The 25,440-nt window shown below is 51.1% G+C and overlaps 1 protein-coding gene across 26 annotated transcripts in view; it reads left to right on the forward strand.

Annotated features, from left to right (window-relative positions):
• Positions 1-25,440, forward strand: part of COL13A1 (collagen type XIII alpha 1 chain) — a 157,476-nt gene that overhangs the window by 130,303 nt on the left and 1,733 nt on the right. For 13 of the 26 annotated variants that reach the window (XM_032256195.1, XM_032256206.1, XM_032256194.1 and 10 more), the window contains 9 exons: positions 3,513-3,554; positions 4,900-4,926; positions 5,756-5,836; positions 9,097-9,132; positions 12,231-12,284; positions 13,716-13,769; positions 14,706-14,741; positions 20,852-20,938; positions 25,008-25,046. In XM_032256195.1, coding sequence (XP_032112086.1) covers positions 3,513-3,554; positions 4,900-4,926; positions 5,756-5,836; positions 9,097-9,132; positions 12,231-12,284; positions 13,716-13,769; positions 14,706-14,741; positions 20,852-20,938; positions 25,008-25,046 — 456 coding nt within the window. Of the gene's footprint in view, positions 1-3,512; positions 3,555-4,899; positions 4,927-5,755; positions 5,837-9,096; positions 9,133-12,230; positions 12,285-13,715; positions 13,770-14,705; positions 14,742-20,851; positions 20,939-20,980; positions 21,121-21,906; positions 21,985-25,007; positions 25,047-25,440 lie in introns of all 26 variants that reach the window. The other 13 variants (XM_032256203.1, XM_032256214.1, XM_032256216.1 and 10 more) reach the window with 6 other exon arrangements.

Consider the following 25,440-nt stretch of genomic DNA (forward strand, 5'->3'; position numbering starts at 1 on the left):
TGCATAGCTAATCACTGCAAAGGTAGCAGCTTAAGACAATACACATTTATTGGCACACAGTTTGTGGGCCAGGAGTTCAGGCACATTCTACTTGGGTCCCCTGCCTGTGGTCTCATGAGACTGCAATTAATGTGTCAGCCAACTGCATTCTCATCTGGAACTAGGGATCCCCTTCCAAGCTCACTGGCACTGACAGAATCCAGTTCCTTGCTGGAACAGAACTCACCTCCTAGATGCCACCTACAGTTCCTGCCATGTGCGCCCCACCCCAGCCCCCACCACAGTAGACAGTTCACAGTACAGCAACTGGCTTCTTCAAGGACAAGGTCAGCAGGAAGGTCTCTCTAGCGTCTAGTGCTAGCAAGACAGAGCTGTGTGCATGTGTGTTTGTGTGTTCATGTAACATATTTCTAACATCTTCACATATATGTCACCATCTGTATGTCACATGTTGTAATCTGTGACATCATCATAGAAGTGAGGTCCCATCACTTTTGTCAGGTGCCTTACTCCACGGCCAAGAAACAAGTCACAGGTCACCCTAAGGCCTGTCCACTGCAGAGTCCATAGAGAGTATCAGCCTCTCCTCCCTTGTACTAGAGCCTCAGATTCTTTAAGACACTGTTGATAGTCCCTGCCCCACAGCTGACACCTCCACATCCTCCATGGTGTTCCTTGCTGACACCTAGGCCAGTCGAGTCCCAGTCTAGTTTGTCACAGATCTGAGGGCGCATCTGTGCCCAGGCTTTCTCAATGACTGGCATTCATGCAATGGTGTTTTGTGCCCACAGGGAGAGAAAGGAGAAGCCGGGGAGAAGGGCAATCCAGGAGCAGAGGTACATGGGACATAATTTGACAGAGACTCATCAAATGACAGTCTCTGCAGAATGCACAGAATTTCTGTGCTTTAGAATGCAGCTTGCAAGTGCCTGACATTCACGTTTACTGAGCACCGCCGTAGGTCAGGCGCTGAGCCTCAGGACTGCTCCAATCTTCCCATTAACCACATCTCTCACTAACCTTCACAGAGCATCTCCTGTGCTTCCATTCTGGGGCTAGAGGCTGGAGATACGAAAATAAACAGAACTTGCCAGACATGGTGCCTCATGCCTGTAATCCCAGCACTTTGGGAGGCTGAGGCGGGCAAATCCACCTGAGGTCAGGAGCTTGAGACCAGGCTGGCCAACATGGTGAAACCCCGTCTCTACTAAAAATACAAAATGAGTCAGGTGTGGTGGTGGGCACCTGTAATCCCAGCTACTTGGGAGGCTGAGGCAGGAGAACTGCTTGAACGCAGGAGGCAAAGGTTGCAGTGAGCCAGGATTGCACCACTGCACTCCAGCATGGGCAACAGAGTGAGACTCTGCCTCAAAACAAACAAAAAGGAAAATGAAAGAAAGAAAAACAGAACCATCCCTCCACAGCTCACAGTACCCCGTAATGGTCACTAGCATGGGAGCAACTTAGGGAATCAGGCAAGCATCCCAAAAGAAGTCTACATGGGCAGGGTCTTGATGACTTTGTAGAAGTGGGCCACAGAGTTTCAGAGGTAGGCTTTCCAGATAGAGAGGGATTATTCTTTTGAGAAGTGAGGTGGTAAAAGGAAGAGAAGACAGAACAGCTGAGTAAGAAGTAGTCAGGATGGAGGCAAGATTTTCAAAAGACAGCAGAGAATCAGCCATATTTGTAGGCTTAGGGGCAAGAACCAAGAAAGCAACAGAGATCAATGATGCATGCGACGCAGGATGTTTGATGGAAGGGTCTGGGCACCCAAGTAGCACCTCGGACCCATGGGAGAGACTCCAAACCTTCTCAGTCCCCAGCAGGGTTCACCTTGCCACGCCCTGTCTGAATTTAGCGAAACAGACCTGATGCTTGTACGATGCGTATGGTACTTGTTTAGAAATGGATAGCCTCCTAAAGAAATGATTTGCATCCAGGAAAAGCATTATAGACACACTGTCCCTCCCAGAAGTATTTAAAATAAAAATTAGAAACAGCCTACATTTCTATCAAGAAGGAAAGGATTAAATAATGTATGGTCATAATACTAACAGTAATGCTAGTCACCGCGTCTGAGCGCTTTTCCTACGTCCTGGCTAGGTAACGACTCATTTTCATTCACTCCACCAATAGCACAGTACCATTACCAGGAAGCTGGGGGGGACGTATAAAAAAATGGAAAAATTGGTTTCACATTAAGTGAAAAAGAGTAGAAAACCACATTTTGTATATATTTGAAATCATAAGCATATACATCTATGTATATATAATTATATGTATATTATATATGAATATCAAAAGTATATACATCATATATTCAAGCACTTCTGATACACCAAAAAAGTTTAAATATCTGAAATCTTTTTATAATTTTTAAAACTGCCACACAGGAAAACTGACTTCAGGAGTATGGCCAGTTCTGTGAATGCAAATACATGTAGAGATTTGTATAACCAATACCATGATTGGGATACGTAAACTTTTATTTAAAATGGTAAGCTTTTGTTTAAGAAGGCAGAGCTTCCAAAGATTGTGCTCCTCACAAGGAGACTGTGATGGGGCAGAAACGTCCACAGGTCCAGGAAACAATAGGGACCTCCTCTCTGCCCAGTGTAGGGGTGCCCTCTGTCATGGCCTGCCAGGGGAGTCACTGCCCTGGCCACACTCCACGGAATTCTACCCCTGGGAAGACAAGGCACCTAAGGAGAGCCCTGAAGCCGAGGTGGGGTGAACAGCTCCGAAGGACCCGGCAATGGCCGCCTGTGGACAAATGGATGTCTGCACTCATCAGAGACAGAACACTGTCTATGCAACAGGCACCAACCTCCATAGAGGAGATAGCCTGAGCTCCTCCATCCTCACTGTCCAGTCAGAATCTCCTCTACCACAATCTGCATCTGCTCTCAAGGGAAACAGAGGCCAGCAGTCCCCATCTTGTCTGTGACAAACCTTGGGGACTTGAGGGATAATCATTAGGAAGACTTCAGTCTTTTCACCTTCCCGATCACCAATCTCTGCTTCTCTAAGCCAAGAGTCTCAAGTTCAAATGTCTACAAGGGCCAGGCATGCAACAAATGACTGCAAGAGCTCTGGGTCAAAGACAACAGGGAATGGTGGGGACTGGTAAACTGAAGACGTCATGCCTCACCTAGAGGGGAAAGCTCTTATTCCACTCCAGGCAATTGTTGCAATGCGTGAACAAGAGCCTAGTGCTGCTAGATCTTCTGGGTGGTGGTGGTGGTGGTTGTTTCCAAGAAAAATATGGAAGAATAGATCTTTAGGAAAATTTCCTGGGAATTTTTTTTTCAACACTGAGCAGTCCACCAGTTTGCTATGAGACTTTGACCTGTTCTGAGCCTTTTTGGGGGGATGCTGTGCTGGGCGCTCACTGGCTGACCTCCAGTAGGCAGCCATGTCCTCCTCTGGCCTTGCAGCCTCCAGCTGGACCCCAGTCCCTGTCAGGAGGGAGGGCCACTTCAAGTGTAACAGGGCTCCCTTTTGGCTTCTAGGTTCCTGGGCCGCCAGGGCCAGAGGGGCCCCCCGGACCTCCGGTAAGTTTGGAGGGTTTGTCAGTGGTCGGTCCCCTAATGTCCCCTCTCCATAGCAGTCACTAGACTAAACCTCAGCCTTAGTCACTATCACTTCTTCCTCCCAGGGAGGGATTTTCTGGTCTACAAACCCCTCCCCACTCCTCTTTCCTCCCATGTTAAATAGCAGCATGCCAGGGGTACCAAGGAGCCTGGGCATTGCTTGGTTTCCTGGAAATAGTTGACTGGTAGGGCAGCCCCAGGGTCCCTTGTCTTTAAGCTCTGTCCAACATTTACCTCACCCTTTGCCATTAAACATCTGCTTCTCCCATTCCTCATTTCAAAGTGACCCATTGGCCTGGCACAGTGGCTCACGCACGTGATACCAAGCTGGCACTCTGGGAGGCCAAGGCAGGTGGATTGCTCGAGTCCAAAAGCTTGAGACCAGCCTGGGCAACACAGTGAAACCCTGTGTCTTCTAAAAATACAAAAAATTAGCTGGGAGGGGTGGCACACATCTATAATCCCAGCTACTCAGGAAGCTAAGGTGGGAGAATTGCCTGGACCCTGGAGGTTGAGGCTGCAGTGAGCCAAGATCACACTACTGCACTCCAAGCACTCCAAATCTGGGCAAGCAGAGTGAGACCCTGAAAAGAAGAAAGAAAAAGAAAAGAAAGAGAGAGAAAGAGAGAGAGTGAGAAAGTGACCCAGCCCCACTGGATTGGAAAGAAAGAGGAAAGAGAGAAAGAGGGAAAGAAAGAGAGAGAGAGAAAGGAAGGAAGGGAGGGAGTGAGGGAGGGAGGGAAAGAGAGAGAGAGTGATCCTGCCCCACTGGATTGGCTTTCCTTGGCTACAGAAATGAAACCATGGGACTCCTGTGCATTGCCCCTAGAGGGCCCCCAAGCACCCTGAAGCAATAGATGCTGGTCCATACCTCTGTGCGGTACATGGTCCCCAAGGCGCTGTGTGTCCTCTATTGCGGACGGTAAAAGTAGCAGCGGGAATGACAGTAGCCAAAGTTTACTGAAACTTACTGGATGCCAGACACTGTTCCAAGCACTTCGCATGTATTAATTTAACATTTGCTGTGTTACCTCTGCATCTTCCTTTCATGAGATTCTGGGTCATCCATGGGGACCACAGAGAGATTTTCTGTGAGCCCCTGGCTGGGGAAGACTGCTCAGACTATTCCCCACGAAGCCCCAAGCATAACCCCCACTTTAGCATTTCCTTCTACCTCTCATGGGCAGGGACCCCAAACCACACCCTGTACCCAAAACCCTTGCTCTTCTGTGGTCCATTTGTGGACAAGTCAGTTGTGTTAACTAGAAACGCAGCTCTAATGTACCTTGTTTTATTCCAAATGCAGGGGCTTCAAGGTGTTCCTGGACCAAAGGTAAGGAGAAGTCACGTGACAGTCAGTGCTAGTAGAAAAGGAGGAAAGTGCACCTGAGACCAACTGACCCTTTTTCCTCAAAGGCATCATGTGACACTCCAGCCAAGGGGTCTGGTCAGGGCAGATGAAGTCCTAGGTTCCCTTTAGCTTCCATCATTGACACGTGGTGTGCTTTGGCTTCAGAAGTTTCTTATCCATCACTCCACAAAGTGACAGGTTAGATTCTTAGCCAGTGGTTAAAATCCTTTTCCCATCAAACCTGCCCCAGCCCCTTCACTCATGCTGAGTATAGGTGGGAGAGAGATAGAAACAGTGTGGGACCCCCCCAGGTCAAGTTTGGGGGGACTCTGCACTGGGCTCTCCTGGTCTCCCCTCAAGCATTTCAAATGGATGAGGGGGCTGGAGGCTGTCGGTATGACAGTGGCCCTTTCCTCATGGCCTGGCATTTAAGAGACTTCTGGGCTAGGTTGTGAGCCTCAGGGCTCTGGTGGTAGCATCTCAGGCATCTGCCAGCAAGTTTCTGTAAGGTTCCCGTTCTCCTGCCATGCAGATGGGCATCTGTGCCAAACTCTGACCTGTAGGTTTGTCCCCACGCCACCTAGGCATTCCTTTTCCCTGTAGGGCTCGCAAAACTCCCACAGGATACAGGGGCTACTAACTGAGGCGGGAGTAGGCTAAGAATTCAGGGATTCTTGGTATAGCCAGCCCACCACCTCTGGCCCCTCCCTCCTCTACAAATGCCACCCCAGTCTCCAGGATCCCAGAATGCAAGAATGAGTTGTCTGGGACATGACCTTGTGTGATGTCTTCCCCTCTCCCTTTCCTCCAGGGGGAAGCAGGACTAGATGGAGCAAAAGGAGAGAAAGGCGTCCAGGGAGAAAAAGGAGACCGTGGTCCCCTGGGACTACCCGTAAGTACCTCGGACCCAGCAAGACTGGAGGATTTGATGGGCCAGGGGTGTCAGCTGGGACCAGGAGACAGCCACTGGAAAGCTAAGGTTCCAGAGTCTGAGCATCCAGAGCTCCACGTGGTTTGGCTTTCCCACCTGGGGAAGACCCCAGGCTCTGATTCTCTTCCTCCTCTGGGCCAAGCCCCACCTGGCTGCTGGGGAAAGAAGACAGGCTCCCCCACCCCAAGGGGTACCAAGATGGGGGGCTGGAAGTGGCCTGAGAATAGCTTCAGACCCTGCTTGAGCCTGGTTCAGAGGTAATCAAAGCCTGCTGCCTTTATGAGGGCCAAGTTTGGAGGGTTTGGGTACAGTGGGACAAGGAGATGGTTTCCATGACAGTCCATTTGCCCAGAGGGACCCCAAGAGAACTCCTGCTCTCCACTCTTAAGCACTGGTCATAGCAGAAAGACACAAAGTCAGACTTGGTGGTTCCAGCAGGCCAAGGCCATTCATCTCCTGGGTTCCTGGGGATCTCTGATTTCAGCCTGCCCAGAGCAAGAGGCCCCAAGTCAGATGTGGGGAGCTGCTCAGAAGGTGTTCGCATGTCCTGATATGGGGCTGGGCTGAATAGGGCTGATGGCCTCTTCACTGCCTCACCTGTGTACAGGTCAGCACATCCCACCACCCTCCCTGGAGCCCTGGCTCCATGTCCCCTAACCCTGCACTGAGGTTGGCATTCTTCTGGTTTTGTTTTCAAGAGCTGGAAGGGATGTTAGTGATCCATCTCATCATTTCACTGATGGTTAGAGAAGACAGTGGGTCACTGGAGGTCACATACAAAGTTGGCGGCCAAGCCAGAGGCTGCTCTGAGGCCATGGCTTTGCAAAGCGGCTCCTTCCAGCCACTCAGGCTTCCTTTGTCCTCAAGGAAGGAAGGCTCAAGGCCAGCTCCCACCCCAGGTAGCCATAAAGAGTAGAGAAACAATGGGAAGCCCAGTTACCCCCGCTTGGCAGAGCTTGAAGGCCTGGTTAATATAATCACAGCAACCAAACAGCAAATGCAAGAGGTATAATTACACCCTCATGAATGCATTCGAGGTAGGAATATTTAAGAAGCCGATTCGCTTGACAGACTACAGAAAACCGATGACTTTAGCGGGCATTTTCCCATGTCTTAAGCTGTGTTCAGAATGATTAAGTGCTCTTTACTATTAAAGAGGCTTCCTGTCCCACTCAACCACAAACCTCTCCTTATCCACACTCAGGGCCCCAACAACCTTGATGAACACTGGAGAATTCAGTCAGGGGTTGAAATGCAAAAGGAACAGAGACCAAACAGGAAATATTAATATAAACAAGGAAAGTGCCAGAAGAAAGACGAAGTACCTAGTCTATCATTAATTTTTCCCACTTTTGATAGAGGCATGGAGAGAAATCTTTTTTTTTTTTTTTTTAGTTTAAGTAAACAACAGAACAAGCATATTCACACAAGACGACTAACACAAGCCTGAGGGAGACACTAGGGAGTGGAGGGGACTGGGATGCCCTAGAGAGATCATGTATCCTTCTTAAGGGGAGCCGTCCCTTCTTAGCCCAGCTGACTGTTGCCTTGGAGGAAGGCGGAGCTGGTATTTCTGGGTCTTCCTATTTTTCAAAGGAAGCTGAACATCTGGTGTTTTATGTGAAATCTTTCCATTTTCTAACATTAGATCAAAATTATTTGCAACACTGCAGACCGTACAAAATATGTCAATGGCCCACATATGGCCTGAGAGCCTCATTCGTGCCTTCTGCTCCAGATCGCTCAAGACAACTGAGATTTAATGCTGCATTCTTAAAAGTTACGTGGATATTTAGCTACAGTTCTGTTTCCAGGCTTCACCTGGATATTTTATTCTACATAGTAGCAGCCTGTTTCTCCAGGTACATCCTGGAGTGTTCCCCCATGCCGGCTGTGCACTAGAATCCCCTGGGAGATCTTAAAACTTACCATCACCCCGAGCTTCACTCTTGGAGATCTGATTGAATCAGGCTGGGACAGGGTGGGACCCAGACATCTGTTTTACTTAACATTGCCCCCAGGAGATTCTAGTGTGCAGCCAGGGCTGAGAACCACAGCTCTCTAGCCCAGTGAGTCAAGGTCGGTCCCAGAATCGTATAGTCCTAAATCTGAGAAGAGTCCCTGCAGAGTCCTTCTACCCAACACGTTTTCCATGAGGAAGCAGCTCATTGTCTCCCTCTTCCGGGGACTTCCCTCTACGTTTGAAATCCTGAGGCTGAGGCTCAGCTGGAAGCAGTTTGCAGGCACTCGGTCCTCATCTGGCCAGAGTATTGCTGCTGCCTTCTCCCTGACTTGTCACATTGGGATCATTAGAAGAGGGGCCATAGGTTTTCCTAGGTGAGTTTCAGAGGCAGCTTAATAACCCAGGAATGGAGCAGGAGCCCCCCGCCTCCTTCCCGTCTGCCCTGCACCACGTGTTTCACTGGACAGCAAGAACAAGCGAGGGTGCTGATAACAGGTGGGTCTCAGTAGCTTCCCACCTGCTACCCATTTGCTCTGGGGAATACATAGCCTTAGACCTCTGTCCCAGTCCGCTGCCTCCAAAGCCTTTTTCTACACAACAGCCCTAGTCTGGGAGCATATGAACGGATCGAGTTTGGGTTGAGCCTCTCAGATCGTAAAGTGCCAGAGAAATGTCAGGTGTCATTTGTAATATCATCTAAGGCCCAACTCATTCCCCCAGGCTGAAGGATAAACAGACCAACTTCTACCCAGATTTCACAACTGGGTGCTGTCACCTAGGCTGAGACCCTCAGGGGCACCCCAGCATGGCCTGATCCAAACAGGAATGCAAGAAGCTGGGAGAACTGTCCTCACCTGGGGCCCCTCCCCAGTGAAAGATGGGTGCACAGCTCTGATTCCAAGACATCTCTCCAAGTATTCCTTTCTGCACAACACTAAAGGGAGAGGGGTTTCTGAGACGGAATAAAGGGAGAGAGGAGAAACAGGGGCAGGAGGAGCAAGTGGCCATCCGCACCTACCTCCACCCAGCCTGCTCAGCGGCCGGCCACCGCATTCAGTGTCTCCATGTTTTCGTTGGTTTCCATGTAAATACCATCCCCTGTCCTCCCAAGCTTATTTCTCCGGTTGTGTTTGATTACCAGCATTTATGTCTGTCCAGAGTCACTGCTTTACTCACCTCTTCCCTCCCCATTGTTCCCTTTTTCTCCCTCCCAATCCTCTCTTCCCCTTCTTTTGGTCAAATTGTGCCCTTCGTCCAGGGAGCTTCAGGTTTGGACGGCAGGCCTGGGCCACCGGTGAGTGTCACTTCTCCGTCACCCCTCACCCCACCCCACCCCACCCCACCCCACCCCTGGCCTGTGATCCCTTCTGTCTGTCCCACTTGGCCTCGTTTTCCCAGTGAATCATGGCTTGTCCCACCTCCGACACCAGAAAGGTGCTATCGAGGCTCTGAAGCGCCTTTTCCGCCCTCTTGACCAAATATGACTGGCCTTCATCTGAATGCCCCTGTCCACAGAATACACCCAGGGACCTCAAACCTGCCAGGTGTGGGGTGGGAGACCACTGCAGCAGCACCACTCCTGATTCCAAAGGAATGCTGAGTCCAGCCTGGGTGCCCAGCCCTGGGGCTTTGAGCCATGGCCTCTCCCCAGCAAACACACCAGTGTCTGTGTGTGCCCGTCCTGCTGTGTTGTCGTCATACTGTGAGCTCTGTCCACCTCCTGTCTTCCCACGGATCTCCCTAGTCTTGTGCAGCCACCAGTTGGGTGTGTGGGGGGTGGGACAGCTTTGAAGGGTGAGGACAGGAGTAGCCTGTAGGAGCACAGAAGCCAGTCCCAGCTCTGTGTCTTACACACATTCTAACCACCCTTGCACTGCCTTGACACCACAGCCACCCTGCAACCCAGCCAGCGGGTTCATTACAGAGCAAGTGAGGCACACTTGGGTCCTCTCCTCCTCTGTTCTTCCTGATTCCATAAAACAGGAATCATTGACTCTTAACTAGAAAGCACATGGCCCTTCTGCTTCCGACTAACAACTGAAGGATCAGAGAAAACATCCCCCTGTCCACCTTCCGGTCCCTCCCCTGACCCTGCTGTGAGGTCAGCCTTCCCAAAGTGTTCAGCTCACTCGTCCTCAAGTCTGGAGTCCCTGAGCTATCACGAAAGCTCTGTGCGCCCAGCCCCTTCCAGCCAGGGAGGCCCTGCTCTGCCCTTCAGAGTGTTTTCAAGGCCACGTCTGCCCAAGGCCTGCATGAAGACGGAGTTCTAGTGAGCTGGCTGGAGCCACCCTCAGGGGAGGCGACGCCTTGCCAGGGTTCATGTGTGGAGCGTAGGGGACACGCTGAAGCAAGGCTTACAGGTCTTCCCAGGGGGCCCGGGGCACTGAAACTGGCACCAACAGAAGCCCAGAGCTTTTAGAGGTAGGAGGGTCAAGAGTGACCCCCGTGAGAGCCCTGTCCTACTGAATGCCTATTCTGTGCCCTCATAAATAAGAGGAGGTGGCATGGCTTGCCCAAGATGACATACTTCTTCAGAGCCCCCCAGCTCCCTGTGCTGTTGGAGTCCACACCCTAAACCCTTCTGTGCAGAGAGCATGCCCCAGCTGCCAGGCATTATCATGGCTCTGCTCCTTCGCCACAGTCCCTCCCTCTCCACCCTCCCCCACCTAACACACCTGTCTCAGGTGCCCGGGTAGGGCTCAGGGATTATCTGTGACTGCAATTGCAGAAACCAAGACTTCCCTCTCAATAGCTTCTCCCATTTATGTCAGACGGAGAAAAGCAGTACAAATTCATATACTCTTTCTCTCTGGAACGGAGACTTTCTTTTCCTCATAAAATCAGTATCCTAACTTCAAGGGAAAATGTGGGGGGAAAATAGTAGCCTGCCCTGCCAATATTAACATTTACTGGGCACTTCCTACAGGTCAGGCTCAGCACCAAATGCTCGCCATGCATTCATGCATGGAAACCTGGCACAGCCAAGGAGGCAGACATGCGTGGTACAGACGGGGAAACTGACACTCGGCAAGGCTAAGGAGCGTCTCCAACACCCAGGAGTTCGTAGGCCTCTCAGGCAAGGCCAGCCAGGTGACTCCGCAGCCCTGCGCCAAACCATTGGCCTGAGCTGACACCTTTTTCTTTTTCTTTTTGAGACAGAGTCTCGCTGTGTCACCCAGGCTGGAGTGCAGTGGTGCAATCTCTCCTCACTGCAACCTCTACCTCTGGGGTTCAAGTGATTCTCCTGCCTTAGCCTCCCAAGTAGCTGGGATTACAGGTGCCCGCCACCATGCCCAGCTAACTTTTGTATTTTTAGTAGAGACAGAGCTTCGCCATGTTGGCCAGACTGGTCTTGAACTCCTGACCTCGACCTCCCAAAGTGCTGGGATTACAGACATGAGCCACCGCATGCGGCCTCCTTTTTTATTCTACAGAAGGCTGTGCTCTTACAGATGTGCACAGCCTTCCTCCCTCCCTCATGGTTGCTAAGGGAGCCCTGGGGACTCTTTACTCCCCTCTTTGTCTCATGTGAAGTCACGCCCCGCCTTTCACAGCTACATTCAGAGCACCGGAAACTGCCCACAGCTCAGCCCCACTCCTCCTGTCCTCATCTGAGGCTGACAATAGGAGACACTGAACTAGAGACTTAGTCTGACCAGGCTGTGAACTGGGAACCTGGGAAGATGTTGGATAAGGCCAGAGCAAGCCCTGATGCTTCGTGTCTAAGCCATGCGCTCTGATGGCCCCAGCGCCCCCAGCCCTGGGCTAGCAGAGCTCATGACACACCTCCCTGCCAGGCCAGTGTCAGTGCAGACATTGAGGCATCCTAATTCCCCCTCGATCCAGTAGGTTTCACAGGCCTGCCAGTGGGGTGAGGAGACCCTGGCCAGAGGCTGAGGCCAGGGCTGTGGGTCTGCGGTGGGCGGGTGGGGTGGGCGTTGGCTGAACGACCCTCTCTCGCCTGCCCCTGTGTGTGCGTTCGCATCCATCTCTGTGGCATGAAGACCCTCCCGCTGCATGTGGAGCTGCAACAGCAAAGAGGGTGCCAGCCCCTGGCCCCTGCCCTGGGATGGGTCCACTCCCTCCCAAGTGCTTCTGAGAGCAAAACTAAGCAATCATTCTCCCACCGTTTTCAGCCTTGGCAAGCTTGGTTGTGAAGCAAAAGGGTTTTAGTCCATGAATCTGGCTCTGAGGCATGGGGAGGTGCTGTCTCCCCCACAGGCCCTGAACCCAAAGAGGATCACAGCCCTGAATGACTGCCCTGAATGAGCCTGGCCTCGCCAACCCTGAAAACTGGGCCTGAGACCTTGCTCATCTCCAGGTGTCGGGGAGGGGCACCCAGGGCTCCCCAGAGTGTGGGGACCTCACCTCTGCTTTCCTTCCCCTCCCCAGGGTACTCCAGGACCAATTGGAGTTCCAGGCCCAGCGGGACCAAAGGGCGAGAGGGTGAGTGTCAGTGGGCCAGGGGCCGGGGCAGCCTGGAGGCAGGGGCAGGCCTGGGACCCCCAACACCAGGGGTCTCAGCCCTATGCTTTCCTTCTTCTGTCTCTTCTCCTGGTCATCCTCACAGCAGTCTGGGACGGGGGGCTCGTTGTGTAGCTATGAGTGGACAGAGACTTGGAGGGATCAAGGAAGCAGAGAGGTGGGGCACATTGGCTCACACCTGGAATTCCAGCACTCCGGGAGGCCAGGGTGAGAGGATCACTGGCACTCAGGAGTCTGAGACCAGCCTGGACAGCATAGTGAGACTCCGACTCTACAAAAAAGCATTTTTTAATTAGCCAGGCATGCTGGTGTGCACCTCTAGTCCTAGCTATTTGGGAGGCTGAGGCAGGAGGATCAGTTGAGCCCGGGAAGTTGAGGCTGCAGTGACTGTACTACTGCACTTCAGCCTGGAAGACAGAGCAAGACTTTATTAAAAAAAAAAAAAAAAAAAACTGGAGGGAAAGAAAAAGGAACTAGAGAGCTTCCTCCACTTTAGTTTCTGGTCACCTTGTGTCCTTCTCAGGTTCAGCCTGGCAAGGCCCTGGGTGCCATTGTCACTGGACATGCCTAAAGTTTGTAATAATTTAGGGAAACAGCATGGAACAGAGGGCCAGGTGGTATTTAGACCACTGCTGGAGGACAGCAAGAAGTCAGGAGGCCAGAGCCACAGGCCAGGCTCCCACGGTCGCTGTCCAGGGATGTTGGCCATGTCCGTGTCACAGGACTCGCAAGCTCCAGCCTTGTCCTGCTGGAATGGGCATGTCCAAGGGTGAGGGTGTTGGCTGAGTGCAGGCAGGGGAGCTGCGTGTCTTTCCATATCGGCTCTTCCCAGCCAGCCCTTGGCTTCTACACACTCAGGGCTCGGAGGTCCCTGCGTGGGCATCCATCGAGTTCCCTGCCTGCGTGGACAGCTCCCTGTGCTCTCCATCTGCCCACCTGCTGGCTCTGTCTCAGGTGGGGAGGGTGGGAGCTTCTGCAGAGGGTGCAGGCTTCTCTGTGACCACCAGCTTGGGGAAACCAGGAGGCTGCTCTGAGGGGTGACCCTGGAGGCTCTGGAGCAGAAAGTGAAGCTCTTTCTCTTCCCCTGCCTTCGTGCTCTGCTTTCTTCTTCCCTGCTTCTGCCTCAGGCTAGCCAGGCCCAGGACACCATGGGTCATTCTGGGGGGGATTGGCGGACAGGGTCTACTGGAGGGAGAGTGAGGGGGGCTTCTGTGCCTCCTCCCCAGGGCAGTGTTAGCATCAGCGGCACCCACCTTTCCCACAGCCCTTGCTTCCTGGGGGGCTCTTGAGGGGACTGGAGAGGTCTCCTGTGTTTCATACCAAAGTAGAAAATGGCAAGGAAGGTTGTTACCACGTCTGGGAGGATTCATGCATTTCTCTTTCCCATTTCAGGGCAGCAAAGGAGACCCTGGGATGACAGGACCAACGGGAGCAGCTGGGCTTCCTGTGAGTCTCTTGGGATCAGAGCTTCCTCTCTGCCCATCCCTGCCCCCATTAGAAACACCCAGGGCCTGCAGCACAATTCTAGGGCCCAGGGAGAACTCTCATTTCTGTGACAGAGGAAGCTGCCAAAAGGCAACGGGTGATGGGCTAGCACGTCCTGCCGGGCACTGCATTGTGAGGGCATCAGGGCCTCTGCCATGCGGACCCTGTGATGGGATGAGAGCCCCTCCCACTGTGTTAAGTGCAGCCTGACCTCAGCCATGAGTGTGCCGTGGCCCCTGCCCTCAGTAGGGGCAGAATCAAATTCAGACCCCTGTGATAGGAGGAGAGGCTTCACGAGCGGAGCAGCTTCCCAGGGGAGCTGGGCCTCGCGGGGGAGACCTGGCTTTCCATGGCAGCATCCTTTCCCATCACTTTGTTACGGAAATTGGGTGTCTGCCTGCAAGAGCCCGCACTTTAGTTTCCCATCTGCTGGAGGCTGTGTGTGTTGGCCAGGTGTGCACATCTGGGCCAGGCTTGCCTCGTGCTAAATTCCCCTAGCTAAAATATTGAAAAGAGAGTCTAGCAAGAGCCTGGCAGGAGAGCCCTGGGGACTCCCCTCTGCTAAGAGCACTCCTTGCCCTGGCAAGCACATCCTCAGAACTCACCCATCACCTGCGGTAGTGACCTTGGGAGAACCCAGCCACAGGCCAGGATCTGGGCTGCAGAGGCGAGAAAACTAGAACTGTGTTCTTGGCTTTGCCCAGAATTCTTCATTTGCCCCTAGGTCAAGTTTTCTGAGCGGTTTGCTTCTCCATCCCACTTCCGTATAATGGGAATAATTGAACCTGTCTCTGAGGAGTGAGGCATCGGGGAGAGCGTTATGAGCCTGGAAGGCAGCACTGCAGAGCGCCCTGTGTTTCTGCACTAACATGCCTTTGCTCCTCTGATCTCTCGAAGGGTTTACATGGACCACCTGGGGACAAGGGAAACCGGGTAAGTCTGAGACTCCGCACTCGGGTGCCGGTTACTAATGTCTTCATGATGGGGTAGAATGATCAATCAGTGATTCCTGACCAACATGGCAAACACAGTTTTGCCTGATAAACCATCCTAAATTGAAAGGCTTTACAAGGAGGGCCTTAACCTGTGATTTGCAGGGAGCCTGGGGCCTGATCCTCACATGGAAGCATGTATTTTTCCACACCACGAGGAGGGACCGAGTCCCACGGCAGCCACCAGCTTAGCATTGCTATCCAGCTACAAGAGCCATGCGTCCAGCTCTTTCTAGGTTGCCCTGATATTGGGCCCCTAAATGATCGTTTTAGATCCATTGCTACCTTGTCCTCGCCTTCTGAAACTTAGTTTTGCCAGGCATTCCAGGCCACTAGTGAGAGAGAAAATAAATTCCAGCTCCAAGAACAAGCAGACGGCTATGGGAAGCACCCAACCCTTTTAAAAAAATATTACAGCCAGTATTTCTCTTGGAAAGAGTCAGCAGAGCTCTGAAAGGACTTGCACCTTCTCAGGCCCTCGCTGTCCCTTTGGTTTCTGCCATCTTCACCAGGACACACCAAATGCCCATGGCACCCACAGCCATGTGACGGGGTGTGACACCTGCCACAGCCTTCAGCATGTGGGCCCAGCAGGGAGAATTTACAACTGACCAAGAGATGGCCTTTGGGTTCCCCTCAAGGGTCTCATCTGCTGCCCTATCATGGGGCTCTGTGGAGTGGGGGGCCACACGCCCTAGAGGCCAAGTGTGTCTTCTGGCGGGTCATAAAATCCAAGGCACTTAGTGGAGAAGAAATGGAAGGAACAGATGGAGAAACAGGGCCCAGAACAATGCCCTGGGTTCCCATGGAGCGTCAGAGCACAAGGTCTCCAGAACCCAGGTCTTGTGGCTGATCTTTGCCCACTGATACCATGTTCATGCACGGAGTGTGCCAGAACGTCTATGCTTCTATCTGGCAAGAGTGAATTCCACTCCCTTCAATTCAACATCTATTCACTGAGCACTCCCATTCTCCTAAGTGCTCTTCACCGGCAGCAGGTCAAAAGCAACTCAGTTTGTCCCGCATCTTCTGTAAACAAGAGGGAGCGGCAGCGCCACCCCTGGCCATGGCAAGACCAGGTCTGGAAACAACTGCCAGCATAAACAGACCTGCTTCCCAGTGCTCCAAGGCACACTGGGAAGGACTTTCCTCAGTGTGGCATCAAAAGATTCAGGCCTCTAAAATCTTTGATCATTCCACCTCTTCATTGGCATACTAACTTCCTTTCAAATGTCATTCTGATGTGTTCTAGTTTTCTTTATTATATTCAATTAGTATTTTCTAAACCTCCTTAAGACTCTTTCAGTTGGCTTGAGACGCTGAGCAGTTTGAAGGCTGCAAAACTGATCCTTCAAGGCACAATGACCATGTTGCTGGTGAGGTGGAGACAGGACAAGTACCCTTGTCACAGAGGGAGGCGGGGGCTGGTGGCTCTGATGCTGCAGGAACCGAGGTTGTCAAGTCATCCACTGAGGCCCCAGGAATCAGTGGGAAAGTATTCCTCGTCCCCCTCCCTTTCCTGATGTTTGACACACTTTCCTCCATCCCATTTACAAATTAGGAATGTGTCACTTAGCAAAAGTCAGCTTCAGAAAACAGTGAGCTGGCATGCACCTTCTTGTGAGCATACCATAAAGAGCCAATGGACTTATTCCCAGACAGCATGTTTCCAACTCAAGGGGCGGCTTGTTCTCTTCATTCTGGGGATTTGACTCTCAGGATGTCCGTATGTCCTGGAAGAGTCCCCCCTCAATCTTCCCTCCCCATTCTGACCTTTTTTATTTTTTCTTTGAAACAGTATCTCGCTCTGTCACCAGGCTGGAGTGCAGTGGCATGATCTCGGCTCACTGCAACCTCTGCCTCCCAGGCTCAAGTGATTCTCCTGCCTCAGCCTCCTGAGTAGTTGGGACTACAAGCACGCCCTAATTTTTTGTATTTTAGTAGAGATGGGGTTTCGCCATGTTGGCCAGATGGTCTCCATCTTCTGACCTATGATCCGCCCACCTCAACCTCCCAAAGGGCTGGGATTACAGGCATGAGCCACTGCACCCCACCCCCATTCTGATTTTTTTATACCACCAGCCCTAATAGAACTTTGGGGGAAGATGTGAGAGCTTGGTAATGACGCCTCCAAACCAAAGAAAGGCCTGAGAAAGTCAGTGCTTGCTCCACCAGGGACAGTTTTGGGGGTTGATAGAGGGGTTATGCCAGAGTATTGACACTTTGATCAAGGTAAAAATGCCAGAAGGACCAAAACAACATTCTGATTAGAAGCTGCATGGTCACCTGTGAAGGGAAAGCTACAGATATTCAAGTTCCCCTGCCCCACCTGGGTTTTGGAGGGTGGCTCCCTATAGGGCAACCCCCAAACTTTGTGCACATCATGCTTCACTGCGTGCACCCCATCAGAGATTTGGTTTTTGGTGGCTTGTTTGTTTTTTTTTTTGAGACGGAGTCTTGCTCTGTCTCCCAGGCTGAAGTGCAGTGGTGTGATCTCCACTCACTGCAACCTCTGCCTCCCAGGTTCCAGCGATTCTCCCACCTCAGCCTACTGAGTAGCTGGGATTACAGGTGTGTGCCACCACGCCCAGCTAATTTTTTGTAGCTTTAGTACAGACAGGGTTTCACCATGTTGGCCAGGCTGGTTTCGAACTCCTGACCTCAAGTGATCCGCCTGCCTCGGCCTCCCAAAGTGCTGGAATTACAGCCAGGAGCCACTATGCCTGGCCCAGAGATTTGTTTTATTTCACAGTGAACCAAGATACAACCTTAAAAGTGTTGTTCTCCATGTCCCACCAAAGGATGGTCCCAGAGCCTCTTCCTGTTCATGGAAGGAAGGTCCTTGTCATGGGGGGCAAAGGCCCAGAGCCCCAAACCAGGAGCTTTGTAAGCATACACACCAGTGGAAAGAATATCCTGACCTTGTCACTAAGTAGCTTCCCTTCCCCTAAATAGCTCTATGAATTTGGCCCCGGAGCCACCTTTAGGATAAGAAATCAGTCAAAGGATAAAGGGTGGCATGAATCTGGCAATTTAATCATCAGGAAAATCGGGGGTTACTGTGGGGCTGCCTGCAAACCAGCCAGCTGAAAAGGTCTGCGTGCATGCAGCGAGGCTGCGTCTGCTCTCTGAGATGCCCAACTTTGAGGGGTGGGGGGGTGCACGCATGTGTGTGGGTGCATATGTGTTGGTGCATGTGTGTGCACGTGTATCTTGCTTCCTAAGTCCGTCTTGCCTCCTCACCTCTTCCTCTTCCACTATCTCTTTTGGCCTCTTCCTTTACTCCTTCTCCCCCAATATGTTCATTCATTATAATAATCCCATGTCCTTCATCCTTTCCCTTCCCCTCACCGGCTTTCCATTCATCTCCTCCAAAGTCCACTGTCATACATTTACCCATGTTTTTAAGAAGCCTTTGCTCCTTGACTTTATTCACCCCTTTCTCCCTTATCAACTAGGGTTCCCTCTTTGCCAGGGTCTCTTTTGTGTCACTCTCTGGGGGTGGGAGGCAGGGAGACTGCAGGTGATGCTACTACTCCAGTAGCCTCAAATGACACCTGATTTGGGGCAATTGCCCAGATTTTTAGAATACAACACCCCATAGTATCCGCTACCTGCTGTCAAAGTCTGGAACATGCCAACCCTCTGTTACCCCCGGGGTATCCTGGACTTGGGATTCCCCACTCTAGCAGATTTGCCCATCTTCTTCATTAGAAAACTGCTCAAGACCCAGAGAATGAGAGGCCACACCCTGAGAGAGTTTATCAGATGGCTTCCCCACCCAAATAGCTAGTGGTTTTGCTGGTCTGCCCCTTGGGGATGATTTGTAGCATGATGTTCTTATTGGCAGACAAAATTTCAGGCTGATGGAAATATACCTAATATGTGCATACATATGTCATCTTAAACACATGTCCATTTCTAAGTAAGGATTTGCATTTTTAGGAAATTCATTTAGAACAATGCACTGGTTGCAGACAACCTCTGGAATCGAGAAATTTGCATAATTTCCAAAGAACTGAAGGAACACCAAAAATATTCTTTTGTTTGTTTGAAACAGAGTCTCACTCTGTCGCCCAGGCTGGAGTGCAGTGTCAAGATCTCAGCTCACTGCAATCTCTGCCTCCCGGGTTCAAGCGATTCTCCTGCCTCAGCCTCCCGAGTAGCTGGGATTACAGGTGCCCATCACCATAACTGGCTCATTTTTGTAATTTTAGTAGAGACAGGGTTTCGCCATGTTGGCCACACTGGTCTCTAACTCCTGACCTCAGGTGATTCACCCATCTCAGCCTCCCAAAGTGCTGGGATTACAGGCGTGAGCCACCACACCCAGCCAAAAACATTCTTATCCTCTGCCTTCCTCTAATGAATTTCTACCCTGTAGCCTTCCACTGCAGGAACACTGCACATGACAACCTCTGACCCCAACCTTTGGCTCCTATACTAGCTAAAAAGAAATCATTATCATTATCATTATGAAGCAGCTATCATTTTCTGTGTACATACTATGTGCTATTATTAAGCATTTAATGAGCACAAACACCTCAATTTTTTTTTCCAGGCAGAGTCTTGCTCTATTGCCCAGGCTAGAGGGCAGTAGTGCAATCATGGTTCACAGCTGCCTCAAACTCCTGTCCTTGGCTTAAGTGATCTTCCTGCCTCAGACTCCTGAGAAGCTAGGACTGCAGGGACATGCCACCACACCTAATTTTTTTATTCTTTGAAAAAATGGGGTCTTGCTTTGTTGTCCAGGCTGGCCTTGAACTCCTGGCCTCAAACAATCCTCCTGCCTTGGCCTCCCAAACTGCTGGGATTACAGACATGAACCACTTTGCCCAGCCTCAGAACAAATTTTTGAGGCAGGTGTTATTGTACCCATTTTACAAGTAAGGAAACAAAGGCTCAAAGAAGTAGCCTCACAAAGTCATGCTGCTGTCGGAACCAATTCTGCCTTCAAGTCTTTGTCCTGACTAACATGCTGCCCAGCCTTCGAAGTCACACTGGAGCGACACTGCTGAAGTCCCCAAGCATTAGATAATCCCCCTCCAGAGAGGAGAGGAGCTTCCAGGAAGACTTCCTATGGACACACTGAACCCCCTTTTTAGGAAACACACATATAAAAAATGCAAATGCAAATTCATTAAAGAGGTGATGCTTCACTTTTAAAAAGAATTCCCCACAGCTCTTCTTTAAATGGACTCTGACACATACAAAATAGAATTCAATTTAGAAAAATGATGTTTACTGCAGCTTTTCAGAAACAAATGAATTCCTTAAACCAACACATTCATATACAAATAACTGTCTGAAAAAGATGAAGCAAGACAAAGATGGAGCAAGATACACATAGAACAGGAGAACCCAGCTGAGAACCAGGGGCCATCCATGAGCCCTGGACGCACACATATATGTGCACAAGGACACACACATGTGTGCACATGGACACACATGCATACAAACGTGTTCATGTGCCCAAGCACATAACACACATACATGTGCATGCACACATATACACACACGGACACACTTGTACCCTCATACACATGCACAGGCACATATGTGCATATGCTCATACACGCTATGTTCACACACACCCCAGGGCTCCAAGCAAAATCACCTTGCCTCCTAGTAGAATGTCAAAGGGATAAACATTAATTGGGGAAAAAAGTTGTCAGCCCATAGCCTTTCAAAATAGACCCTCGAAGAGAAGGAAGTTGGTCCCTAGCCACTGTGTTCCACACAGACCCACCCTGGGCTTAGTGTTAGCAAAACTGGCCACCCAAATCTTCCATCTGTGGTTCCCTCCACCTGCAGCTCTGAGCCCTGCTGCCATCCTCCCCTCCCTCTCCCACCCACCTTAGCCAAATTCTCAGGGGCCTGGGGATGAGGAGGAGGTGGGTGTGGACTCCAAATCCTATTGGGGAGAATATCCTAATTAAAAGCATCTCTTTTTCCCTCTTTAATTTTATTTTTCTGTCTCTAATCTTAACACATGAATGTTCCTAAAGTTTTGATGTTGTTTTTTTTCTCGGACTAAACCATTATTTCCAGGGGGAGAGGGGGAAGAAAGGCTCTAGAGGGCCTAAAGGGGATAAGGGAGACCAAGGAGCGCCTGGATTAGATGCCCCCTGCCCGTTGGTATGTTTTTGTTTATCACTTGCTCTGGTTTTTGTCCTTGAGGTTTGCAAGTTGGAAACAAAGAAGGCAAATAAGCTAAGATGAGAACCAAATGTCTACACCAATGCTACCAAAATCTATCTGTTCATTTGACCGGTGAAATTCTGCCTGCTATTGGAGTTGCTTTATAACCACAGCTGCAAGTAATTCGGGCTAAATTCCTTGCCTTTGAATCCTTTGCCTTTGAAGATGCAGAACAATTGATGTGTGGAAGTGAAGACACCACTAGGAAAGGGATTTTCAGGGAGGGCCTCAGCTCTTAGCTCAAGGATGGCTTTGGAAGCTAGTGTAGCATTTGTGAGCCACGGATTTGCCTTCTTTGTTTTGTGGCCGCCTCTGTGGGCCGGCCATTCAAGCTATCTGAATCCTCCCTCAGTCAGGATGCAGGAACCAGAGTTAGTGTCTCCTCAGGGCCACTGATGCTCAAAACTGGGCAGAGCAAGGCTAGATGAAGGGCTTCTAATGCACAGCCTCCCAGTGCTCACCAGCCATCCAGCTAAAACCTTTAAAGCTGCAGACCAGAATCAGTAGACAGACGCCCCATGGGAAGCCTTCTCAAAAGAGCCAACAGTTAATGATCACGCACATCTGCTGGGTTTCTCCAGTGCCTTTCAATCCATTTGAAAGTTCTAATAAGTATGATGCACTAAGTTGCAGTCTGTCTGTGTTTATACTAAGTGAATCTGTAAAGACAGGGAGATTAATGGAGAGGGGGCAGGTTGTACAGATGCAAAGCTGAACTCTCCAGAGCACAAAGAGAGCACAAAAGCTGGATTTGGGAGATGGGGGATCACCTGGGATTTAGCCCCTGTTTGTAGATCCCTCAAGGGTCCTGCATCCTGGCCAGGGGAGGACTGGGCCTCTCCACTCCATGGTTGGAGCTGGCCAGCCTTTACCTGAATAATCATCGTGGTTGGTTTTATGAACAGGGACATCGAGGTTTTAAAGGAGAGAAAGGGGAGCCGGGGTTACCAGGGCTGGACGGACTGGATGCCCCGTGCCCATTGGTATGGCATCGCTCTTGCTTGCCTGCATGGCCAGTTTGGGCTTCCCCACGTGTGTGATTCATACCGCGTGCTTCCCCAGCCACCGTCCACACTCCTTTCCATCCTCCCCATCTTCACGTCCCACTTCTTCACTCTGTAGACACCAAGGGTCACCCCACCTTGGCTGGTACTCTGGGGGCTCCCAGCCATGCCACCCTCCTGCATGCGAAGTTTACCCGGATGTTTCCTGGCTTCCTGCGGCAGCTACTTCTAATGCACATCCACCTGATGTGAGCCAGCCCTCCCACCCTGAAGCTGGCTTTGGCTGCCTCTGATCCTCATCTCCAAACTGATTATAGACAAAGCTGCTAGAGACTCCAGCTAGGAAAGTGGGTTCTCTGGACTAGTTCTCAGAACCATGACTTCCTTTCCTTGAGGCAGTGCAGTTAGTTCAGAATGCACTGGCTGAACATCTAGCAAAATGTGTGAATGAGACGCCTGAGTCAGCTGTGTATCCCCTGCCTCCTCCATCGCATGATTTGAGGGACAGAAGGGCAAGATTACCAACAGAAGATACTGAGAAGCTCTAGAATTGAGGTGGAGGAGGAGCCACCTGCCTATTCTTCCAGGTTTGGTCATAGGTCACTGCCCAGGTGACACCATCAGAACTAGGGGATGGTCCAATGGACCAGGATTAGGTTTTCAGATCCTAAAGCATTTGTTCTTTTTGCTTAAATCTCCAAAGACAGTACCAGACCCTTCCTTGTCCCTTTCTTTCATGGTCAGATGGCTTCTTACTGAAGAGTCTGGGAAAGATGAAAAGGTTGAGAATATAGTTCAGGAGGAGGAAGGGAGACAGCTAAGGACCCCTCTTCCAAGCATGTCCCAGGCTAAGTGGTAGCAGTTCATTCCTGCCTGCCTGGTCCCTCTCTGGCATGGACAGTCTAAGCCTCCATGCTGATCCTCTTACTGCAGAAGAAGCAGAAGGGAGCACTTTACTGCTCTCCCCAGATTTCCCCGATAGGTTTGGAGTTCAAGAGTTATTTTATCGTACCAGTAATAAATGAGAATTTGGGGCCTCACATCCCCACCCTGGGGTCACACAGGAATTCTCTTTGACAAAAGAGGAAAAGATATAAGGAATTATGCTGTGTGACCCTGAGAGGTGGTTGTAGAGCCCCTTGAATGGCGTTAGGGACTTTTTAGGAGGAGCATATGCAAGAAAAGTAGAGTGCAGAGCAAGCAGGCAGGTCGCATGCTTCCTGTCCCTGACGGTCCTGCCAAACCCCATGCACACAGCCGGCACGGGCACCTTTCCAACCCAGACTTCTCGAATGCAGCCTGTACATGCACCTTTCCCATTCGAGACTTCCCGCATGCAGCCGGCACGGGCACCGTTCTCAACTGGGACTTTCTGGTCCTATCCAAGCACCTGCCTTGAGCACCAGCCAGGTCTTCCCTCAGCCACAATCCCCTCCCACGATCCAGGCACCTTTAGTTCTGCCAGCAGCTGCCTTGGCCTCTCTGCTCCTCACCATACATTACTTTTCATTCTCTGCCTGCCCTGTCCTCCATACCCGCTGCCACCATCCACGTGCCAGTGGGAATGCCGCTCAGGCCTGCAGAGGTTCCTCTCCCTCCCAGCATCCATGTGATGTGTGTCGCACCGCACCATGGCAGGGTGGGGAAGGGACACAGGGTCACCCTGAAACTGTGGAATGCACAACCTCCCCCTGCAATTCCCTCCCCAACCCAGAGGGGAAAATGAAGGTCACCCTGATTTGACTCTCCATGTAAAATGGCATTTTCTTCCGTAACAACCCATATCAATATGTCATTTTTCTATTACTTTTACTGGAGAAGAGTCTTCCCCCTGTTGTTTCTCACTCTGCCTCCTCCTCTGTGTTATTATGGATTTGGGGGACAGGGGAAGCTATTGATGGTCATTTTTACTACAAGACAACCAGACTTCCTAGGCTCTCCATATTGGGACCAATCCCTGCTGAATGCCAGGTGATGAGTGTTTTCAGCTTCTGGGGTGGGTGGATGATGTTAGACCAGGACAGCAGGGGACTCCCATTCCACATGCTCCCTCAGGACTGAGCACTTGCTCCAGTCTTCTGGAGCCCCGTGGCCATCTCCTTGTCTGCCCTGCCTGTCTAGCAGACTTGGACTGAGAACCAGATCTTTGCCCTTGGCCCAGCCTCACCTTCTCCACCTGGTCTCTAGATTTCTAGATCCCCCAAAAGGAATGCCAGTGAGGAGGGGAGATGAGGGCCTGAGAAGACTCAGGAAGGTTTCTATCACTGAGGGCAGAACATGAACATCTCAAGGCTAAATTGGCTGCATGGTCGTTCCCAACATAGGAGACTGACAGTGTGCAGTTGATTCCTGCACTGCTACCACACTGCACCCCCAAATTCCCAGCAAAGGCTAAGACTTTGCCAGGAACCATTGATTTCTTGCCGAAGGCATCTCAGGGCTGCGCTGCAATACCCATGAGGCTGCCTGTCCCTTCATGCCCCTCACCCCACCCCAGGGTTGATCATCAAAGAGGGACTGTCTGCATGTCCTCCTCCCTCTGCTTAGGAAGAGAGACAGATAAGAGAATCAGAGGGCTGGGAGGGCCCTTAGAGGTCACTTCAAGCAACTGCCTTTGCCCAGGTTTTATGGAGGAGGAAACTGAGGCCCCCTCGTGCTGAGTGGCTTGCCCGTGAGCAGCCAGCACTCCACAGGGCCAGCGCAGAGACTGTTCCTTTGTGGCATACAAGGACATCTCTGCTTGCTGGCCCCGCAGGCAAAGACAGCCCCTATTGGCCTTGCACTGTGGCTGCATGTGACCTTAGCCAATGGGAAAACAGCCAGATTTGTTTCCACCTCCTTCTGAGGTTCTGACCTGGAGTAGAGAAAAGAAATAGACAAGAGTGTGTGGGCCACATCCTGATCAGCTGCCACAATGTGTGTGGCCCCTGTTACCCCTTTCCTGCCCACTTGGTGGACTGTCACAGGTAGTCTGAGCCCTCTGCCTTCCTTTCTCCTTGCAGGGCGAAGACGGCTTACCAGTCCAGGGCTGCTGGAACAAGGTAAGGTTTCCCATCCATTAGCATTGGGGCTCCATTCTCAACAGTGCCATACAGTTCCCACAATTTCCATTCTGCCTTGCTACAGATGAGGCAGCGAGACATAGGTCAAAAAGGCACTGTCTCAAGGGCAGGATGCCCATTAAACATCCCATACACTGCACACTCTTAAAGAACATTTTAAAATGCTTCTTAAGGTATCAGCAGACCCTACGCGGAATGTCCATGCAGCCACACAGGTGACATCTTTATGCTTTGTGTGTTCAATGTACATCGTGCCTTTCTCCCAAGGAACTTTCCCAAGAAGTTCCAGACCATGTTTTTACCTTAGACATCAATCAGTTAACACTCATAGAGTTCCTCTGAGGTCGTTTATGACACATGAGGACGTGTCTTA

This window comes from Sapajus apella, unplaced genomic scaffold (genome assembly GCF_009761245.1).
Source record: "Sapajus apella isolate SASKATOON/1434 unplaced genomic scaffold, GSC_monkey_1.0 scaffold94, whole genome shotgun sequence".
In the NCBI taxonomy this organism is placed as follows: domain Eukaryota; kingdom Metazoa; phylum Chordata; class Mammalia; order Primates; family Cebidae; genus Sapajus; species Sapajus apella.